At 50.2% G+C, this 21,365-nt stretch overlaps 2 protein-coding genes across 9 annotated transcripts; both read left to right on the top strand.

The window, feature by feature from the left end:
* Window positions 1–1,556: 1,556 nt before the first annotated feature.
* GTF2H4 (general transcription factor IIH subunit 4) lies at window positions 1,557–7,422 on the top strand. 3 transcript variants are annotated; one of them, XM_029945634.1, is made up of 14 exons: window positions 1,557–1,655; window positions 2,560–2,702; window positions 2,961–3,065; window positions 3,417–3,548; window positions 3,830–3,926; window positions 4,016–4,104; window positions 4,294–4,405; window positions 4,541–4,609; window positions 4,812–4,895; window positions 5,260–5,392; window positions 5,582–5,712; window positions 6,384–6,431; window positions 6,583–6,661; window positions 7,125–7,422. In XM_029945634.1, exons 2-14 carry the CDS (start codon window positions 2,563–2,565, stop codon window positions 7,295–7,297), a joined length of 1,392 nt encoding a protein of 463 aa, XP_029801494.1. In that variant the 5' UTR covers window positions 1,557–1,655; window positions 2,560–2,562; the 3' UTR covers window positions 7,298–7,422. The 3 variants fall into 3 exon arrangements, with proteins under 3 accessions (XP_029801494.1, XP_029801492.1, XP_029801493.1); XM_029945632.1 differs by lacking the exon at window positions 1,557–1,655 and adding an exon at window positions 1,694–1,930; XM_029945633.1 differs by lacking the exon at window positions 1,557–1,655 and adding an exon at window positions 1,694–1,908.
* A 211-nt stretch (window positions 7,423–7,633) lies between these two features.
* Window positions 7,634–18,682, top strand: VARS2 (valyl-tRNA synthetase 2, mitochondrial). Of its 6 annotated transcripts, XM_029945624.1 has the most exons (30): window positions 7,634–7,720; window positions 8,130–8,347; window positions 8,488–8,569; window positions 8,686–8,786; window positions 9,094–9,215; window positions 9,335–9,401; window positions 9,504–9,601; window positions 10,338–10,419; window positions 10,592–10,711; window positions 10,996–11,107; window positions 11,924–12,012; window positions 12,531–12,621; window positions 12,848–12,975; window positions 13,093–13,196; window positions 13,604–13,685; window positions 13,982–14,058; window positions 14,138–14,213; window positions 14,471–14,576; window positions 14,781–14,851; window positions 14,980–15,105; window positions 15,326–15,430; window positions 15,566–15,634; window positions 15,760–15,838; window positions 15,960–16,087; window positions 16,206–16,358; window positions 16,622–16,828; window positions 17,506–17,617; window positions 17,776–17,951; window positions 18,123–18,251; window positions 18,343–18,572. In XM_029945624.1, exons 2-30 carry the CDS (start codon window positions 8,147–8,149, stop codon window positions 18,436–18,438), a joined length of 3,189 nt encoding a protein of 1,062 aa, XP_029801484.1. In that variant the 5' UTR covers window positions 7,634–7,720; window positions 8,130–8,146; the 3' UTR covers window positions 18,439–18,572. The 6 variants fall into 6 exon arrangements, 4 of the variants coding, with proteins under 4 accessions (XP_029801484.1, XP_029801486.1, XP_029801485.1 ...); XM_029945625.1 differs by having other exon boundaries at window positions 7,653–8,347; window positions 18,479–18,682; XR_003911321.1 differs by lacking the exon at window positions 17,776–17,951 and having other exon boundaries at window positions 7,649–8,347; window positions 18,479–18,571.
* The last annotated feature ends 2,683 nt before the right edge of the window (window positions 18,683–21,365 follow it).

The raw sequence follows: 21,365 nt of genomic DNA on the forward strand, positions 1-21,365 counted from the left end.
ATGTTATCTAACCAACTCCCCATGATGGACATTCAGGCTGTTTCCATTGTTTTCATAATAGAGTAACAAACACACTTCAATAAACAGCTTTGCATGTAAATTTTTGTATCCATGTGGGAGAATTTCCACATTTCTAAAGGTGGAATTGGTAGATCAAATGGCAGTCGCATTAAAATAATTGGTACATGCTGCCAAATTGCCCAGAAAAAGGTGTGACTATGTCAACTTTCAACAGAAGTATAGAGTACTGTAAGTTCTTACACAGTGACAACAGAGGTTGTCATATATATAATATATACAGTTTTTTCTGCTAATCAGATATTTTGTTTCTTTAGCTTACTCTTCCTTAATTACTGGTGAAGAGAGCCTTTTCATTTGATTATAAACAATTTGTATTTCTTCTGTTTATTACCTGTTATGTCTTTCTACAATATTTCTATTGTTCTTTTTGTTGCTTTGTAAAAGCTTTTTATTGTCTGTTTTGTCAAATATTTCTTCCTAGACTAATTTGTCTCTTACTGTACTTAACGTTAGCCATAAAAATGCTTTGTCAGCTTTGTGTCATTCTTTGTGGACTTTATACCAATTGCTAAAGAAATGGAAGAACAAAACAAGCATGGGTGAGCTACAAAGCATTACCAAGTCTTACACAGTTCTTCCCATTTTGGTTCACAGTCCCTCACAGGTACTTCAAATCCTAGCTTCAGGATTTTCTAGATGAATGATTGTAGGCAAATTCTTCTTTTTTTAATGTTTATTTATTTTTGAGAGAGAGCCTCAGCTGAGGGAGAAGCAGGGGCGGGGTGGGGAGGCGGGAGGTGTGGCTGCAGAGGATCCTAAGCACGTTCCGCCTAGACAGAAAGAGGACAAGACCAGGGACTGGCACTCACAAACCTGGAAATCACTACCTGAGCGGCAGTTGGACGCTCAACCGACTCAGCCACCCAAGCGCCCCTGTGGGCATATTTCTTAACCCCACTGAGCCTCGGTCTTCTGGTCTGTAATGAGGGAATAATAAAACTTGCTTTATAGGAACCTGGGGGTACTTGTAGCTTTGGCTTTGGCTTAAGATGTTCCATTTCCTTTCCCCGCAGCAGCTTCATAAATCAGACCCAACAACTGGTTTCCTTTAAAAAACAAACAAACAAACAAACCCAACCCTCCCCCCCACTCTCCCGTATTTATTAGAATCTTTTACGAAACGGGTTGGTGGGAGCATAGTGGACGTGGCAATTAAGATTTATTGAATACTTACAAGCCGAGTAAGACGCATGGAGTGGTGCTCCTAACTCGGGAAACCGCTCTAGAGAGTGCTGTATTTCAATTTGACGAGATGCAAAGAGCTCTAGGAGCTCAGTTTCGTGTGTCTCTGAACTAAGCGTCTGATTAGGAGCCATCTCCGCGCCTCTGCCAGAAAGCCCTAGGGGCCCTTGTCCTCCTTGGGTCCCGCCTTAGGCCTAGGTCGGTTAGACTCGCCGTTAGCTGCACGAGCCGAAAGTGACGCGTTACCGGTACAAGCGGAAAGCAACGCGGAACTAAGCCGCGCTGCCTCGGCTGTCTTCGGCTCTCACAATTAAAGGCCAGCCTCCCTCCGCTCGGCTTCCCCGCGGTGCCTTTTGGGAGTTGTAGTCAGACGCGCTTCCGCCCACTCCGGGGTGAGCCCAGAAAAGACTCCAATTTCCAGAATGCCCCGCGGCGGGCGAGTAAGCGCAGTGTCTGTTCTTCTCTTTTCCTACTTTTTCCACTCCTTCCCCTCCTTTCCTTCTCTTCTGAATCCTACACTCTGGACTCCTTTCTAGTTCTTTGTTTCTCTCCCCATCTTTTTCTCTCATTTTCCACCGTCCATTCTCCTATTCCGGAGAGCCAACGCCAGACAGCAGCTCCGGTTAAGCAACGACTTGAGACTCGGTGCACGAGGGCGGGGGAATCGGTACAGAGTGGTAGGGGGGCCGAGAGAGGGGTGGGGGATGGGGAAGGTATAAGAGGAGTAGGAGGAGTAGCAGGAAAGTAGGAGAGAAGTTAGAAGATCAGACGTATGGATCAGGATGAATGGGGTGAAGTCTTGCGGGGGACAGAGGAGAGGTGGGCGTAGATTTGGGAGACGAGGAGAATAGTAGTTCATTGCTGTGCCCAGCAAGACCTGTGGGGCCAAGAAATAAGATGGAAAGGACTGACAGATTTGGTGCCCGTAAGCTAATCGGACCAGAAGAGGTGGAAGGCAGAGAGGATTGGGCTCAAACAAGTTTCCTTGTCACTGCTTAGGTAAAGATGAGACAAGATATTAAAATAAAAAATGATTTTACAAATATGGGGCAATTAACAATTCATTCGTCTGAAAATTGAGAGAAGACTAGAGTTGAGGCCAGAGTGGGGTGAGGAGGTAGGAGAGGAAAGGAGGTTGGTGAGATTTGGGAGAAAAGAGAGATGAGTGACATAGAAAAAGAAATCATAGAAAGGATGGGTTATTGTGGGGCCAGTGGATCTGGAATTGGGATGAGGTGAGGGATGACACTGGCATGGACTGGTGGGGGGGTGCATTTCTGACTTTTCATCTCTCAGGTGATGGAGAGCATCCCCTCAAGGGGCGGACTGAACCGAGTCCACCTACAGTGCAGGAATCTGCAGGAATTCCTAGGGGGCTTGAGCCCTGGTGTATTGGACCGATTGTATGGGCACCCTGCCACCTGTCTGGCTGTGTTTAGGTAAGGACCCCCTTCATGGCAGGGACCATGTTGAGGAAATGTAGTGGGGCCTGCAGACTGGAATAAGTTATGGGTTGAAGCTTAGCCCTGGGGGGCTTGGAGATTGAAGTGTGTCAGGCCAGAACAGATGGAGTTAGTGGGGGCAGCAAGACTGGTAAAGGTGTGGGGAGTGGGATGAGATGTTTAAGAGGCTGTTGAGGGCAGAGATGCACATAATGCAGTTTTTGATAATAACATTTTATCTCTACCCCCTTCCAGGGAGCTCCCATCTTTGGCTAAGAACTGGGTGATGCGGATGCTCTTTCTGGAGCAGCCTTTGCCACAAGCCGCTGTAGCCCTGTGGGTGAAGAAGGAATTCAGCAAGTGGGTCTCTGCTGCATGCTCAGCCAGATACACATTTCTCAACAGCTAGATATTCCAAGTGTTCCTTGGGACACTTCCAGGAAATATTAATGGATATAGCACAAAACTTGTATTTAAATAAGTTTGGGAAACTCTGCATACTGTATTTACCCCCTTGAACAGATGTGATGTCTACAACAAGGTTCTGGTAGGTATTGCAGTAAGAAATTTGCCTTAAGAAGACACTGATTTCATTCTGTGAAATAATGTTCCAAGGGATCACCAGCTCAGAAAAGGCAGAAATAGAAGCCATTGTGGGCTTTCTTCCTTTTGTTCTCTAGACACCCCCTCACCTTTCTGCTTCTGTTTCAGAGCTCAAGAGGAAAGTACAGGGCTGCTGAGTGGCCTTCGTATCTGGCACACCCAGCTGCTCCCTGGTGGTCTTCAGGGCCTCATCCTCAACCCCATCTTCCGCCAGAACCTCCGCATTGCCCTTCTGGGTGGGTATGTCACTTCCATCTTCCTAAGCTAGGTGAGGGGAACTAGTAATTAAACTGCGGGGGAGGGGGGGCCCGAGGGACCTTTCTGGAACTTAGTAGGCTCCATCTTTGGGAGCTCCTTTAGGAATAAATTGGACTAGATGTAGCTGCATGGTATAGGAAAGAAATGTCTTCTATTCATAGCCCATGGAGATGGCAGGGATGGGGGGAGGGAAGAGGGTGGGTATTGGGGGGCAGGCAGGGAACACTGGCAGGGTTCCTTACTCTTTGCTCATCTTGACATAGGGGTAAGGCCTGGTCTGATGACACAAGTCAACTAGGTCCAGACAAGCATGCCCGGGATGTTCCCTCACTTGACAAGTATGCCGAGGAGCGATGGGAGGTGAGGACTTGGGACTCTGTATCTGCTTGTTCTCATACTTCCATTGGCCCATAGAGGCATCGTTCTCTCTTTTCACTTCTGTTTCTTAGGTGGTCCTGCACTTCATGGTGGGCTCCCCCAGTGCAGCCGTCAGCCAGGATTTGGCTCAGCTTCTCAGCCAGGCTGGGCTCATGAAGAGGTAAGAAAACCCGAGGTACATCATATCCCTGAGTGTCCAGGGTGGGTTAGGATTACAGGTGGTTAACTGAAAAAGGAGAGCCAAGTAGAGAATAGCCAGAGAGAAACCAAGAAACAAACACGAGAGGACAAGTGGGGATGGTGGCTTTTCTCTGCATTCCTCTACCATTGTCTCTCTTTATGTCTCTAGCACTGAACCTGGAGAGCCACCCTGCATTACATCGGCTGGTTTCCAGTTCCTCTTGCTGGACACCCCTGCCCAGCTCTGGTACTTTATGTTGCAGTATTTGCAGACAGCCCAGGTGAGGAGGCCACGCATGCTCTGCTCTTCTCAAGACCCACCAAGAGACTACCCCTGCAGACTATTCCCTGATGTTCTCTCCCCTCATTTTCTCCCTTCCATCCCTCCCACTTTGTTTCTGCCCATTCCTCCCTAGAGTCGGGGCATGGACCTAGTGGAGATTCTTTCCTTCCTCTTCCAGCTCAGCTTCTCTACTCTGGGCAAGGTAAACAGGGGGATGGAGCTGGAGGCTTGGGTGGGCAAGCTGATAGGTAGAGAGATGAGAAGGGGAAATCAGGTTATGGGCAAAAGTGTGAAAGATAAGAAGAAACAAAGCACAGATGGGAAAAGAGGGAATGAATGTATGGGGTTGGGAGGGGGAGAATAGGATGTATTTTGGATTCCAACTGGGGACCTCTCTTTCCCAGGATTACTCTGTGGAAGGTATGAGTGACTCTTTGTTGAATTTTCTGCAACATCTGCGTGAGTTTGGGCTTGTTTTCCAGAGGAAGGTATGAGCACTCAGATACATGGCTTCTAGGGAAGAGGGAGGGTGGTCTGTTGCCTTGGCATTTAAAAAGGAGTGGGGTCTCAAGTGTTAGCTTACACTTGTAGTGAGTATAGGGTAAGTGTAGAGTTCTTGAATCACTATGTTGTGTACCTGAAACTAATGTTACATTGTATGTCAATTATACAAAAAAAAAAAGAGTGGGTCTTGGGGGATAGTAGCAGGATGTAGTTGCCAGGACCTGGGTCCCTTGGAGAAGACAAATTGTGAGTTGAGGCTCTGTGCCCTGGAAGGGGTCTGTCTCAGACAGGAAGATGTTGTTAGTGACACCTGAGCAAGCGCCCCCTGCCTTGCTCTGTCTTTTCCAGAGGAAATCTCGGCGTTACTACCCCACACGACTGGCCATCAATCTCTCGTCAGGTGTTTCTGGAGCTGGGGGTACCGCCCATCAGCCAGGCTTCATTGTTGTGGAAACTAATTACCGACTGTATGCTTACACAGGTGAGGCCAGACAGAGGGCCCCAAGGACAGCAGGCTGGGGATGGGAGTGGGGAGGGAGTGCCAGTTTACGTTCATATTTACCCGGCAGTTTAGAGTTCTCTGACAGTCCTCCTCAAACTTGAAGGTCTTGAGGGAGTCTGGGTATGGGGATAGCCTCCTCATCTTCTCTTCCTATCCCTCCCTGTTCAGAGTCAGAGCTGCAGATTGCCCTGATTGCCCTCTTCTCAGAGATGCTCTATCGCTTCCCCAACATGGTGGTGGCACAGGTGACCCGGGAGAGCGTGCAGCAGGCCATCGCCAGTGGCATCACAGCCCAACAGGTACCCTCACTTGGGGAAGGTGAGGGTGGGAAGATAGACTGCACTTGGGCTGTGGGGTACCAGGTACTCATCTTACAGAAGGCTAACATTGGCTCTGTTACAATAGATGGCGGTGAGTTGTTTGTGTTTGAACATAGACTATCCACACGAAGAGAAGTTAAGGCTTTTAAGTGTGGGAAAAGGCAGACCCTCCATGGGCAAAAACATGGGGGAGGAGGTATAGATTTGTGTCTTCACTAACAACCATTTACTATTTGCATAAACAGCTTGGTTTCTTCACTTCTCTGAGCCTCAGTGTCCTCATCTGGAAAATGGAAATAATGATAGTTCTCACCTTATGGGGTTTGGGGGAGGATTCAATGATAGAATAGCAGTAAAGCATTTAGCTCAGAGCCTGCCATGCAGTAAGTGCTCAAAAGTTAATAGCTGCTGCTATTTTAAAGAAAGAAAAAACAAGACTATGGAAAGGGCAAATGTGCTAGAGCACATTTAGCAGACATGATCAATGGGAACAGCAACTTGGGAGGACATCTGAACAGAGATGGGTTAAAGACAGGCATGTCTATGGATTTTTAAATAGTAAGCTGGTATTTTAGTGACATCAGAAGACAGCTTAGGTAGCTTTCCTGCCCTCTAACTTGAGCCCCTGATCCCATTCTTTGTTTTCCTAGATCATCCATTTCCTAAGGACAAGGGCCCACCCAGTGATGCTCAAACAGGTATCAAGCTGCTGGAGGCTGACAGCCCCTGGCACCTGGTGATGGAGTGATGGCAAAGAGAGAGGGGCATCCAAGTCTGGGGAATGAATAGATGGCTGGGGTTGCCTGGGGCAGTATTCCTGAATCTTATAGCCATTTCTTGCACCTAAAGACACCTGTGCTGCCACCCACCATCACAGACCAGATTCGGCTGTGGGAGCTAGAAAGGGACAGACTCCGGTTCACTGAGGGTGAGTGGCTTCTGGTGGTTGATTCTTGGTCGTTGGCCAGGGGAAAGACAGTTTAGTCTTGAACCAAAAAAGCTATTTATGCGTTTTATTTTTTTGTTTACTGCATGGGCTGGTAGAGAAAAACTGGTAAAATACTTTTATTTTGGAGATGAGTCCGTAATTGTAAGTAAATTGTCTCAAGTCTGCAATTTGGATTTAGCTAGAAGACGGAATTATAAGGGATAATTAACAGTAATTTCTCTGATTTGGTGAGCATTAGTTGGATTCCCTTATTGTGTTGTATGCCTTACTGAATATGGCTGGATCACGCTAGTGTTAGCATGAGTCCGAAACAGACAAGCATAGAGGATTCGTTTTCAGATTGTGGTGGGTGGCAAGCCCAGACCAATGCCCCGAGGCTTCACACAGCCTCCTCAGTTCTTGCCTTTTCTCTCTCCCACCATCCCTGTCCTGCGGACTCCAGGTGTGCTGTACAATCAGTTTTTGTCGCAAGTGGACTTTGAGCTGCTGCTGGCCCACGCTCGGGAGCTGGGCGTTCTGGTGTTCGAGAACTCTGCCAAGCGGCTAATGGTGGTGACCCCGGCCGGGCACAGCGATGTCAAGCGCTTCTGGAAGCGGCAGAAGCACAGCTCCTGAGAGTGCTGGCTCAGACCAGGCGGGGTGGGGCGGCTGCCTGGAGGAGGCGGGGACAGCCTCAGAACTCAGGTGTTTTTTTATTTACACGCCGGACTCTTACTGTTTAATAAAGTTGTGGAAGTGAACCGCAGTGCCCTCCGGGCGCCTCCCCGCGAGGCTTTTCATTTTTCCTTGGAGCACCTGCACTGTACGGCTGTGGCAGCCACCTGATTGGAGGGAGAGAGGGAGGGAGAGTAGAGAGAGGGAGAGGAGAGACAAAGGAGGGAGAGAACCGGTCCGAGCAGGCTACTGCGCATGCGCGGGACGTGGCCCCGCCTCCGTGCGGCTCGCGGGTCGTGTTGCGGAGTCGGATTCGCTAGTTTCCCTCAGCCTCCCGGGCTGCAGCGGCCGCGGAGCACCCTGGGATAGCGGCGGGCTAGCCTGGTGAGCGCGCGCCAGAGCGACCTCCTCGGGTGGTTGGCTCGGCACAGCCAAGATCCACCGGGTGCACGAGCGGGAAAGCCGGGCGGAGCAAGGTCGGGGCCAGTGCGGGCGGTGTTTGGGCAGGCCGAGATGGCAGTGACCCTGGCGAGACCCTTGATGGCGGCAATCTCCCAGAATCCTTGAGTCCTTTTCCCGTCGGTGCATTGGAGTCATTCACCGTCGCGGATACATAGGTTGAGGCCGACAGACTCCGACACTGTGCACTATAGTCCTAACGGGGGAAGAGTCGTATGGGAGGGAATGGACAGAAAGCAGACCAGTGCTAATAGAAGGCAGGGAATAAGGAAGAGGGTGTGACACCCCCACCCACCCACGTATCCTTCTAATGTGCTCTGTCTGTCTGGAACAGCTTTCCAAACACTCCTGATGCCTCATATGCCTCTGGCTTCTTTTCGATCACCACTCTGGGCCCTGAGGCCCTCACAGGCTTTTCCCAGGTCCCATCCCCTCTCTACTCAGTCAGAGATCCATGGATCCTCCCTCTCCCGGAGAAACCATGAAGCCAAGCGGAAGCGCCAGCGAGAGAAGCAGGCGGCGCTGGAGGCTGGGATAGCCCTGAAGAGCAAGGTTAGGGGTCAGATAGCTTGTCCTTGGTTTTTTTGAGAAAACTTTGCAGAGGGCTGGAGGAGAGACTAGTTGGATTCCAGATGCCTAGGGTATACTGGAAATTGTATCCCTGCATCCCTGCTTTTGGTCATTCTCTCCAGTCACCTGCAGAATCCAGTAAGGCCTGGACTCCTAAGGAGGTGGTGTTATATGAAATTCCCACAGAACACGGTGAAAAGAAAGGTAACTAGGGAACTTGAAGTTCTTTCCTCTCACATTTTTGTTGCCCGTTTGGTCTGCTGAAATGCAGTCTGGGAACAAAGTTCAGGAGTTAGTGGAGCTCTCCTCTGCTGCTGCAGATGTCTCCGGGGTCCTGCCTCCTGCGTACAGCCCCCGATATGTTGAGGCCGCCTGGTACTCTTGGTGGGTGCGAGAGGGCTTCTTCAAACCAGAATATCAGGTTAGTACCTGGAAGAGAGGGGTACTAAATGGTCCCCAGCAAAGAATGGCCATTGAGTTTGGTGGGCACAGCTGAACCTCAGAGTCTGGAGCTTACAGCCAGCAATATTACAAAGCCTGCATAATAAAACAGAGAACTTGTCTTCTGCTTCTGGTGTCCAAAGCGTTTTCTTGGCAGGTTTTCCCCTTTCCTGTAATTTGCTGGACTATTTTTTCTGCAGTTCTTTCTGCCTCAGGGGCACCAGAGGGTGCTGTTCCCCCAGGTAACATCCAGTCTTCTTTTGACCTTTGACTTTTCTATTTTCTAGACCAGGCTGCCCCAGGCCACAGGGGAGACCTTTTCCATGTGTATCCCACCTCCCAATGTCACCGGCTCCCTACATATTGGGCATGCACTGACGGTGGCCATACAGGATGCCCTGGTGCGCTGGTGAGAGGGGAATGGGGCTGCTTATGTTCTGGGAGGGGAAGGAGGAAGTGTGCTAGTGTGCAGGGAGTGAGAGTAAATATGGAAGCTCGGAGGTTCCCATGAGGGTATTTGTTTTGCAGGCACCGGATGTGTGGGGATCAGGTGCTGTGGGTCCCAGGCTCAGATCATGCAGGAATTGCTACACAAGTATGAATTTTGCCACTTTTTCCTTTTCTTGAGTGAAGGAGAGTTGTTCTCCCTTTAAAGTGACCTGATTCTCTGTTCATTTGCCTCCTAATCTTACTGTAGGCCATGGTAGAGAAGCAACTGTGGAAGGAGCGAGGAGTGAGGAGACATGAGCTGAGCCGGGAAGACTTCCTTAGGGAGGTGTGGAAGTGGAAGGAGGAGTGAGTACAGTGGATGGAGTTTGCTTCCCCCCTCCCCACACATGGAAGGTTTAGGTCCTTGCTTCTGAGTCACTTGCCTTAACCTGATGGGCTCTTTGCATCCAGCCCTAACTTCCCTCAGAGAGGGAAGCTCTGGATTCCTTTAGCATTCACTGGAGTCTCTAAGCTTTGTGTGTGTGTGTTACATACTTGAAAATGCATGGATTTGTGTGTGTGGGTGTGTTTGTGTATTGTTTTTGCATTTATCCCATTTTTCCTAGCCTAGATTTTCTTATCTCTTCTACTTACCTATTCTTACCTTCCATTTACTTGGAATTACCTTCATTTGTACAGCTGTTATCACAAGCCATCTTCTCTATAAAGCTTCTTTGGGTTTTTCCCAAATTGGCTGCACCCTCCTCTGTTACTGCGGAACTTTATTTCCCTCCATCCCTCTTTCCCTCCCTCTCTCCCTTCCCTCCCTTCCTTTCTTCCTTCCTTCCTATTCTACACCCAAGGAGGGGCTTGAACTCATGACCTTGAGATCAAGGGTTGCATTCTTTACCAACTGAGCCAGTCAGGTACTCCAGAACTTTATACTTCTTTTAATGCCATAGGAGGTCCATACTGAGTTTGCATGTGTATCTCCATTAGCTTCTAGAGACTAAATCAATGCCATACATTGCTGGGAGTGTCACTGAGACTGTACATAGTTGGTTGTCAGGACAAGTTTGCTGACAAAAGTCTCTGGGCACAGGAAAGGTGGAGAGATCTGTAAGCAGCTTCAAGCTCTGGGAGCCTCCCTGGACTGGGACCGAGAGTGTTTCACTATGGACGCTGTGAGTGTTCTATGCCTTGGTCCCTGTGGGTGTTGAGGAAGTGTCCAGGGATGTGTGCAGGCAGGTGGGATGGTGTGTGTGTCGGGGTAGCAGGGTGGGAATGCCTGGGTCCGGAGTGGGGTGGTGGGCTGAGATGGAGCTGTTAGATATGGACACTGAGGTCATCCCCTAGGGCTCCTCAGTGGCCGTGACTGAAGCTTTTGTGCGACTCTATGAGGCAGGGTTGTTGTACCGGAACCAGCAGCTTGTCAACTGGTCCTGCGCTTTAAGATCAGCCATCTCGGATATTGAGGTGAGGCAGAGGAGGAAAAGCAGGTCTGTGAGAGCTCCTAGGGATGATGGAAATGCCTGTGTCAATCGAGGGGGCACTGTGAGAATTAAATGAGAATTCATGGAAGGTGTTCAGCACAATACCCGGGTGCGGTGTAAGTGCTCGGTGAATATTTCTGAACTATGACTGAATTCGGGGAGGGGGAGGTGGCTTCTGAATCCTCTGAATGTCTTTAGATGGGCTACAGGGCAGGCAGGTGAGTGGAGGAAAGGCTGCTCTCCAGCCCTGCTGTGTGACTCTTCCAGGTGGAGAGCCGGCCCCTGCCTGGCCGCACGGAGCTTCGATTGCCTGGCTGCCCCACCCCTGTATCTTTTGGCCTCCTTGTTTCTGTGGCCTTCCCTGTGGATGGAGAGCCTGGTAAGGGTAGTCCTCGGGGAGGTTGCCTGCTTATCTCTGCTTTGAGTACATGTGGGGTTGGTGGGAGGGAGGCCACCAGCGTGTTTCCCACATGGCCTGGTGGGCGGCACATAGGGAACCTTGATAGTGTTGGTGTTCTTATGGGCATTTATCCTGGGTCTTCTGGGCCATATAAAAGAAGTACACCTAGTAGCTTGGCATAATTCTATAGGAGGCTGCTACCCCTGAAAGAGACAAAAATGTGGTTTGAACAGTATATGTTTGGAGGAGTTCAGAGAAAGAGAAGAAAGATTAGCTAGAATAGACAGAGGAAGTTTCTCAAGGAGGGGCTGGTGCTTGCTCCAAAGAATGCATCGCATCTGTGATTAGGGCACTGAGAACCCCCAGTGTTGTCTGGCACCAAGTAAGGATTCTAGCTGCTTTTGTTAATGCTCTACTTGTTCTTCCCATGGAAGTTTGGAGAAACTCCTTAGCACCAGACAGCCTTCTGGGCTTCTGGTCATCAGCTTACATGAAAACTCTGGGCTCCTAATTTTCTCTAGTTATACCTGTGGGCCTGTTCAATCATGACTGCTTCCTGCCCGCTCCTTTTTCTGGTTCTCCTGGCTTTAGTTATAGGAGTGAGGGTCCAGGGCGATGACCAGCATTAAGTGCTTGAATTTTGTCTTTTTTTAAAAAAATTTTTTAATTTATAGTTTGTCACGTTGGTTTCCATATAATAGTGCTCTTCCCCACAAGTGTCCTCTTCCATGTCCATTATTCCCCTTCCCCTCTACCTCTCCCCCTTCAGCCCTCAGTTTTGAATTTTGTTTTTAGACACAGAGATCGTAGTAGGAACCACAAGACCAGAGACGTTGCCTGGAGATGTGGCTGTGGCTGTTCATCCTGACGACTCCCGATACACAGTAATACAACATTGTGTTCTCTGCCAGCTGGCTTTCCTACCCACGTAGCTTTCTCTTCCCTTCCTGCTTGATGGTAGCTCCTTCTTTCCTTCAATTTCCTTTTCCTAAGACTTATCTCATCTCCGCCAGTGCCTCTGACTCTGTGCCTTTCTTTTCTTGATGTTCTACTTATTCTCTAGCTTAGTGGTTGACAAATTATTGCCTGTGGGCCAAATCCATCCCACTGCCTGTTTTTGTATGATCCCCACTTTCATGTTTTATGTATTATCTATAACTGAGTAGTATTGCCTAACTGTGCTGCATTGGCAGAGCAGAGTAATTATGCAGAGACTGAATTTGTGTCGTGGCCTGCAAAGCCTACAATACACTCTGGTCCTGTAAGAAAAAGTTTAGAGACTGCTGCTCTAGCTCTTTACCTTCTGTTTTTCACCCTCTTATTCCCGGAGTTTTTTACATTCAGTCTAGACCTTTGTACTCGACACATGTACCTGGCCTTGATCTCACTCTGTTCCTTTCAGCATCTGCATGGGCGACAGCTTCGTCACCCCTTGACTGGGCAGCTTCTCCCCCTCATCACAGACTCTGCTGTTCATCCACATGTGGGCACAGGTGGGTGGAAGCCACAGGAAGGAGAGCAGGCTGGGAATTCTGGAAGAGCAAGGAAACATCAGGAAGAGGAAGAAAGGAGGGGAGGCCTCTTCTGGGGTAGTCTCAGTGGGTGGTGGGACAAAAAGGAGGTGTGGACAGCGAAGAGAGAAGAGGGATGGGGGCGTGGGCAACAACAAAACCTGGAAAAAGTCAGGGCTTAGTGCTCATGGTGGTTCTGTACCCCCAGGGGCAGTGAAGGTGACTCCAGCCCATAGTCCTGCTGATGCTGAGCTGGGGGTCCGACACGGCTTGAGCCCCCTGAGTGTCATTAAAGAGGATGGGACCATGACCTCCCTCTGTGGGGATTGGCTACAGGTGGTACCGTCCTCAGTGTTACCCATCCTTTGGGAGCACCTTCTGCCTTTCCTCACTCCTCCCTCTCACACTTGTTTTTAGTGAGCTTTAACCTTTACTGTTGCCATCTTTCCCCAGGGTCTTCACCGATTTGTGGCCCGGGAAAAGATTATGTCTGCATTGAGGGAGCGGGGCCTGTTCCGGGGCCTTCAGAACCACCCCATGGTGCTTCCTATTTGCAGGTAACCCCATTTTAACCCTTTTACTTAGGACTTTTTCAGGAAGGGAGTGGATGAAGCTAATAGTACAATAGGATGGGCTCCGTATCCCTTGCAATGGAACAGAAGCTGTGTCATTTTTTAAAATGTTTTTGGTTTTTTGTTTTTGTTTTTGAGAAAGAGAGAAAGTGTGAGCAGGGAGAGGCAGAGAGGGAGACAGAATGTGAAGCGGGCTCCAGGCTCTGAGCTGTTAGCACAACTGGACCGAAGTTAGACACTTAACTGCCTGAGCTACCCAGGCACGCCTGGATCAGTTTTATTTGCTGCTATAGTCTCAGATCTAAGGGCCCGGCATGTAGTAGGGTCTTTTGCCCCAGCAGGGAAAGGCACGGGGCCCAAGGAGCAGCAGACTCACCCTGTCTCTTTCTCAGCCGTTCTGGAGACGTGGTCGAATACCTACTGAAGAGCCAGTGGTTTGTCCGCTGCCAGGAGATGGGGGATCGAGCTGCCCAGGTGAGGCTGCAGTGGGAGGAAGAAATGGGAACTCCCTGAAAATTGGAATGAAAAAAATGGAGCCTGAGGCCCTCCTGCCCCACAGACCTCTGGCCCTGGCATTTGAGAGGAGAGCTGTGGGGGTAGAGGCAGGGAGGCCCAGAAGGGGCTGGCGCACATCCCGATCAAATCCCACATCTCAGGAGCGTCTGGAGATCCTTTCTGAGCAATAGCACCACCTCAGAGGGTACTTGTCCCATCTCAGGAGTGGTGCTAGTGCCGGAAGGGAAGCACTATCTAAGAGTCTTTTTCTCCAGGCTGTGGAGTCAGGAGCTCTGGAGCTCAGTCCCTCCTTCCACCAGAAGAACTGGCAGCACTGGTTTTCACACATTGGGTAAGGGTAAGGGGCTCCATGGAGATGGGTGGGGAGATGCACTGCTTATGCTGAGAAACCACTGACGTCCTCTTGGCAGGGACTGGTGTGTCTCCCGGCAGCTGTGGTGGGGCCATCAGATTCCTGCCTACCTGGTTATAGAGGAGCAAACAAAGGTTGGTAGGAGGAAGGGGATAGGAGGGCTGGGCTTGGTGGAAACAGAAATAGCCACAGTGCAGGCATCAGAGGACTTCCCAGTCCTCTGCCTTTCCGGGGTTTCACGGACTGAGTCCTGTAACCCACTGCAGGATCAGAGCGCCTGAGCAGGCACTTCTTCATCTCACTGCCGGAGGGGCCAGCCATCCCCATGAAAGTTTCACACTGGCAGGTGTTACTCTTCCTTGTTCTCCCCCACTCCTTACTCTTTCTGTAGGGTGACAGAGAGGACTGTTGGGTGGTTGGGAGGACAGAGGCGGAGGCCAGAAAAATAGCTTCAGAGCTGACAGGGAGACCAGCAGCAGAGCTGACCCTGCAGAGGGGTGAGTGTGTGTGTTGTGGAGGGCAGGAGAGGGCTTCTGGGTCTTTGAGGGGGCAGATTCTGGGGTGGAGGAGGTTGGGTTAGGAAAGTTGGGAATGGGACAGAGGGCCTGACCATGGTCTTTGTGGGTGGGGTCGGGCTGGAGAGATGCACAGTAGTGGGCTTGAGGTTCCAGTTGGCCCCCATCCCTTGTTCTGTTTCCCAGACCCTGATGTCCTGGACACATGGTTCTCTTCAGCTCTTTTCCCCTTTGCTGCCCTGGGCTGGCCCCAAGAGGTGAGGCGAGTTGAGAAGAGGAGAGTGAAGGTGGGGATGACGAAGTAGACACCTGGCCTCCCAGAGGGCTCAAGGAGAGCTGCAGGCACAGGGCTTGGGCCTCTCACTGCCTATTTTTTTCCTTCTAGACCCCAGACCTCACTCGTTTCTACCCCCTGTCACTTTTGGAAACGGGTAGTGATCTTCTGTTCTTCTGGGTGGGCCGCATGGTCATGTTGGGGACGCAGCTCACAGGGCAGCTCCCCTTCAGCAAGGTAACAGCCCTTCCATGCCCAGCACCTCTCCTGGACTCCCCAGTCTTCCCTAAATCTTGTTCTCTGTTCAGGTCCCTAATACAGTATTTTCTGTGGTCCCAATTCCTTTTTCCTGATTCTTTTCCTACCCTAACCCTTGCTGCATGGAAGCCGGAGATCTCCTGGGCACCTCCAGGGAAAGGCTCCCCTAACCCCTCTGCTGACTCCTCCATGCCCCCAGGTGCTTCTTCATTCCATGGTTCGGGACAGGCAGGGCCGGAAAATGAGCAAGTCCTTGGGAAATGTGTTGGACCCACGGGACATCATCAGTGGGGTGGAGTTGCAGGTCAGGATGAAGTCTGGTGAGGGGTGGGGTTTGTGGGAGAGAGAAAGGGAGCTTGTGGAGAGGAGCCAGCTGGAGGGAGAGTGGGTGGAACCCTTATAAGGTCTTTGACCAAGGCCAGTGAATTACCCATCTCAGGTGCTGCAGGAAAAGCTGAGGGATGGGAACTTGGACTCCACAGAGCTGGTGATTGCGGCTGCAACACAGGTAAGTCACCAACGTCCACTTTATCTCAGCTTCTAGCTCGAGGCTGCTGGTTTTCTTCACAGCCCAGGTTTCGGGCCCTGTAGCTGCATAGGCATCTGCCACTCCTCTTCTCCCTCTGGTTGCAGAGAAAGGACTTCCCTCATGGGATCCCTGAGTGTGGGACAGATGCTCTGAGATTCACCTTGTGCTCCCATGGGGCCTTAGGTAAGCCTGGGCCAGAGAGGGGTTGGGGCTGTAGGCATCCTTGTAGAGGGTGGGGCAGGGTTAAGGACTCCCTGCACTGCTGCCACCCATGTGTACACTCCTCCCTTCCTTTTCCTTTCAGGGAGTGACTTGCACCTGTCTGTCTCCGAGGTCCTAAGTTCCCGGCATTTCTGCAACAAAATCTGGAATGCCCTGCGCTTTATCCTCAATGCCTTAGGGGAGGAATTCATACCCCAGCCTGCAGAGGAAGTAAGAGAGAGGCTTGGGAGGTAGAATTATCAGGTCTCTGAGGGCTGAAGATGGCATTTGGAGGGAAGGGACATAGGGGAGTCGAGTTGTCCCATATGAATCCCTCTGCTGCCCGCAGCTTTCCCCCTCATCACCCATGGATGCCTGGATCCTGAGCCGTCTTGCCCATACTACCCAGGAGTGTGAGCGAGGCTTCCTTGCTCGAGAGCTCTCGCTCATCACCCATGCCCTGCACCACTTCTGGCTCCATAACCTCTGTGATGTCTATTTGGTGAGTAGACTAGGGTCATGACGTGGCATTCCACTCCTGTTACCTGAACCACACTGACAATTTTATATACCTCTCCACACACCGAGAATCCCTGCTCTAGATTTCTACTTTTCACTTGCTCCAAAGTGTATGCTGGGACAGCCAACGGGATGTGTGCTCCTGCCCATGTTCACCCCCAGCATTCTCCACTGGCAGGGCAGTGAGTGTGTGGACAAAGGACACAGCTGTGGCCTTTCCCCTGATCCTATGGCTTCCCTCCCTAGGAGGCTGTGAAGCCAGTGCTATTGCACTCACCCCGTCCCCGAGCCCCTCCTCAGGTCTTGTTCTCCTGCGCTGACATCGGTCTCCGCCTCCTTGCCCCACTGATGCCCTTCCTGGCTGAAGAGCTCTGGCAGAGGCTGCCCCCTAGGCCTGGCGGCCCCTCTGCCCCTAGCATCTCTGTTGCCCCCTACCCCACTGCCTGCAGCTTGGTGAGTACACGTCCCTGATGTCTGGGAATGGGACCTCTGGTGAAGGGCTGGGGAGCAGTCTTGTTCAAAGGATTTGCTGCTGTGGGGTCATCAATAATCATGGTGTACTTTAGTGTAGAGTCTTTAGGAGGATGGGTTGTTCTGGCAGGTCTGTGTTGGGGGCAGTATTAGCCCCATGGACAAGAGCAGGACTCTGTTGCTAAACTGACCATGCCTCAATTCTCCATCTTTAAACCAGGAGTAGTAATAGTTCATGGCATGGTTGTGATGAGAACTAGATGTTAGTAATAGGATGGCCCCCAAATTGCTGCAGTTTTAAGCTTAAATAATTTCAGAAGGATAAATACTGCAAACTCACCCAAAAAGTAATTTTAAAGTTTAATTATTTAAGTTTTCATGCTTATTTGGTTTTGTAGGTTTTCAATGATACAGTTTAAATTCTAACTTACTTATGGTTGTTTGGTATCTTTGATCAGAACAATTAACAGACATTAACATAGACATCAACTAAGATGTCTTTAGATGGTTTTGCTGGGTTCCGTTCCTTGAGGTGGTAAATTTTGTGTGTGGTAGAAAGGAGAGATTCTGCTGCTCTTAGCAGATCGGAGTGGGCAGGTGGAGGGCTGATATCAAGTCTCCCAGGGTTCTACTTGTCAGCTCTGGGTCTCCATCTCCAGGAGCACTGGCACCAGCCTGAGCTGGAACAGCGCTTCTCCCGGGTCCAAGAGGCTGTGCAGGCCCTGAGGGCTCTCCGAGCCACGTACCAGCTCACGAAGGCCCGGCCCCGAGGTGAGATGGGTTTTGAGTTCCTGAGTCTCCGCAGAAAGAATGGGTTGGCAGAGGAGTGGGGAGAGCCTGGAGGGCAGAGCCCAGAGTTAGGAGGTGCAGGATGGGAAGGGAAGCAGGATCTCATGCTCTGACCCTGACAGTCTCCCTTTCCTCCTCAGTGCTGTTGCAGAGCTCAGAGCCTGGAGAACAGGGCCTCTTCGAGGCCTTTCTGGAACCCCTAAGCACCCTGGGCCACTGTGGGGCTGTGGGTTTCTTACCCCCAGGTGTACTGGCTCCCTCTGGCTGGGCCCAGGCTTCACTCAATGATACCATTCAGGTGTACATGGAGCTGCAGGTGCCTAGAGGAGATTGGGGGGGAAGGGGGGGTGGAATCGAAAAGGGTGTTGGGAGGAGGGCAAAGGGCCAGTTCTGTAAAAATAAGGGCTCCTGAGAATAGGGTGCAGAGAGGTACTGGACAGGCTGCAGACGGTGTAGAGAAGGCTGAGCCTTCTTTGTTATTCCACAGGGGCTGGTGGACCCCCAGACCCATCTATCTCTGCTAGCTGCCCGAAGACACAAGTTGCAGAGGCAGCTTGATGGCCTCATGGCCTGGACCCCGTCAGAGGGAGAGGCAGAGACTAAGAGGCAGCAGAGGGTGAGGCTGGAGGAAGCCTTATTCCCTGTGGGAATGTGGGCTGGAGGGGATGGGCCTTATAAGGATCTCACCTGCTTCTCTTCTCGACTAGCTTTCTTCCCTCCAGTTGGAATTGTCGAAGTTGGACAAGGCAGCCTCTCACCTCCAGCAGCTGATGGATGCATGTCCTAGCCCCAGGGAGCTCTGAGCTCCAATTCATAATCCCTGGTGGTTTTCTTTTCTCCCAGATCTGCCTTTGAAGACGGACAGAATCTGGCAGCTCTCAGAGCATGATGGGGATTCTGAGACCCTGTGGCTCACCTCCCTCATTTCATAATAAGGAAATAGAATGGTTTGGTCAGTGTCACTGGGAGTCCTCAAGATGCTCAGCCTCCCTCTTATGCGGTCCCATCCGGAAGTTTAGGAATGAAATAAACTTTTAAAATCCCACATATTACTGCCTGTGGTCCTTTTATCCCTTTCCCCTAGTGGTGACTTTCTTGCCTTTCAGTTGTTCCCTGAGACTTTGGTCTCGGAAAAGAGGGGGGCTGCCTCTTAGCCTGGGGTTCTGGGCTGCAGTAGGAGTGTGTGTGCTTGTGGTGCCTGCCTCACTGGAAGAAAGAGGGGCTTCCCAGTAGGGCCTGGGTAGTGTGACTTGGGTTCTACCTGCTTCTTGGAGTCTGACAGTGCCGTGGCTTCTGGAGGCCCTTCCTCCTTACCAAATGGAATGTCCCCTGCTCCTTGGCCTTATCCCGGTGTGGGATGTGCTAAGAGGAGCAGGTACTTCCTCTGAGCCTGAGGGGATGCAGGGCATGCTGGGACTTGAGTGCTGCCACCGTTCTGTTTACCTGACACCAGACTGCCAGGGTTATCTTCCCCAGCCTCCAACAGATGTACATCCCCGCTGATGCAGACACCCACCTACCCACCCTAAACACCTTGTGTCTTCTCCATGGACTTTAGAGACCTGCCTCTTACATGCCCAAGTTATATTCTGTCTAGCAGCTCTGGGGCTATTATTTATAGTAAGCCTATCACGGTCTGGGGCTTCCATGATGGATTTATTACTCCTGAGAACCTCATGAGGTGGATGTTTGCACCATTTTGGAAATGAGGAAATGTGCTCAAAGAATAAAAACTTGTCTGAAGTATCAACTGGGATTTAACCCAATAAATAGGTGCAGGTTCATTTTGGCTGCTGTAATCAAACTTCAAATATAATGGTGAATTAGGCAAAGTGGATGTTTCTTTTCCTGAGCAGAAGCAGTGCAAGGTTCTGCAATAAAGGAGGCCCCCACACCCTGTTTAATCTTATTTCCTGCCATTCTGATACACTGTTTCCAACTCTGGGTCTAAGATCTGTTCTACCCTACCCCTCCACCCCTATCCTACCAGGACGGAGGAGGGAGAGGAGGGGTTGGGCAGCTTCCTTTCTGTCTTCCCCCAATTCAATAAGTATTTCTTGAGCACCTACTATATGCTAGGACCTATTCTGGACCCTTGGATTCATCAATGACTGAAACAAAGGTCTTTGCCTTTGTGGTACTTGCATTCTAGCAAGGAGAGTCAAAAAGGACACATGTAAATAAGTAAACTATCAGTATGTCTGAGAGTCATAAATGCTATGGGGGAAAAAGGGTAGAACAAGACAGTGTGGAGGGGGGCAGATTATTTAAATAGGGGGTTAGGGTAGAACTCACTGTGAAAGTCAGATTTAAGCAAGGATTTGTAGGAGGTGCAGGAATTAGCCAAGTGGATGCCTGCGAGATGAATGTTACAGATAGAGGGAAGAGCCAGAGCAAAACTAAGATGGGAGCGTATCCTGAATGCTCAAAGAGCAGCAAGGCGGCCAGTGTTGGGGGGAAGAGTGGGAGATAAAGTCCATTTTGGGGCATGGGGTCAGGAAAACTCCAGGCAAGTTATCTAGGGCTGTGTTGTCCCAAATGGTTGCCATTTAACTAATTCAAAATTAAATACATTCTGCTCCATAGTCAATTAAATAACAACTAAACATTCTGCTCCATAGTCACATTAGCTACATTTATGTTTGATAGTCACATGTGGTCAGTGTAGGTTCTAAAACATTTCCATCATGGAAAGTTTATTGGAAAGCACTGGTCTAGGACCAGCACTGGAAGGACTTTGTTTTCTTCCCTCTGAAATGAAAGTATCTTTCCTTTCAGAGATGTCATCGGGAAGTTGCCTACTGCCTTTCTCCTTGTATCCTGTTGCCATTCCTAGCTGCAAGGGAGGCTGGGAAATGTGATGAGCTGCGTGCTAAGCTAAATGTGTCATGTGCTCAGTTAGAATTTACATGGTTACCCAAAAGGAGAAGAATGGCTATTAGGTCTGTTGAATCCCAAAGCATTCTTTTCCCTGTACCACCCTGTCTTGAGTCTTGGAAAAGAGTTTTTTTGTTTTTTTGAGAAAAGAATCTGGAAATCAGCCTGGTGATCCTAGGCCCTGAGATGTAGGAATTGAGTTGAGGAGCAGTTAGCTGTTTGCTCCTCGAAAATCCAGACATCCAGTTCCCCAATTTGGGTAGGGCCTACACAGTTGCACCTGGTGAAGGCTAGGAGCAAGTCATGAAACACTCAGGCCCTTTTTGGCTCCCAGCTACCTTTCTTCCAGGCTGCTGCTCCCAGAATAGTTATAATGGAAACGAGAGGAATTTTGTTTTGGAAGCTTTCCTTATCACTCCCCCACTTGTAATTCTCCTCTCATCTTCAGGGATGCCCTATATGGAGCTGTTGCCTTCACCTCCCTCCAAGGGAGTCAGCCCCTAATTTCCCATGGTGGCGATGCTGGGTAGGTGGGGAGTATGGTAGGTAGGTAGGTAGGAGACAGGGCTGTGGAGAATAGGAAACAATCACATCGGTACCCCAAAATGGTCAAGTTTGAGCTGCATGATTGCATTTTGAAAGAGCAGGTAGGAAGTCAAGATAATCTTGAATCTTGGGTGAGGAGACAGAGGAGTGCTGGCCTCAAGAAAATCAGAAGGAGGACCCTGGACCCCTGAGGGGACTAGGACCTCTATGTTGGGACCATGGTTGAATTTTAACAATCCCTACTGCTCATGCCCACTTATCCGCTCATGTGCCCTAGGTAGCTTATTCATGTAATGCTCACAACAAG

This window comes from Suricata suricatta, chromosome 7, assembly GCF_006229205.1.
Source record: "Suricata suricatta isolate VVHF042 chromosome 7, meerkat_22Aug2017_6uvM2_HiC, whole genome shotgun sequence".
Taxonomy (NCBI): Eukaryota; Metazoa; Chordata; class Mammalia; order Carnivora; family Herpestidae; genus Suricata; species Suricata suricatta.

Bases quoted from the DNA above. Each gene is read 5' to 3' on its own strand.
- VARS2 (XM_029945624.1), top strand. From the start codon at position 8,147: ATGCCTCATATGCCTCTGGCTTCTTTTCGATCACCACTCTGGGCCCTG. The intron at 11,108-11,923 runs GTAAGGGTAGTC...TTTTGTTTTTAG, and splicing joins CCCTGTGGATGGAGAGCCTG to ACACAGAGATCGTAGTAGGA. The intron at 14,852-14,979 runs GTGAGGCGAGTT...TTTTCCTTCTAG, and splicing joins CCCTGGGCTGGCCCCAAGAG to ACCCCAGACCTCACTCGTTT.
- GTF2H4 (XM_029945634.1), top strand. From the start codon at position 2,563: ATGGAGAGCATCCCCTCAAGGGGCGGACTGAACCGAGTCCACCTACAG. The intron at 4,406-4,540 runs GTGAGGAGGCCA...ATTCCTCCCTAG, and splicing joins AGTATTTGCAGACAGCCCAG to AGTCGGGGCATGGACCTAGT. The intron at 5,713-6,383 runs GTACCCTCACTT...TTGTTTTCCTAG, and splicing joins GTGGCATCACAGCCCAACAG to ATCATCCATTTCCTAAGGAC.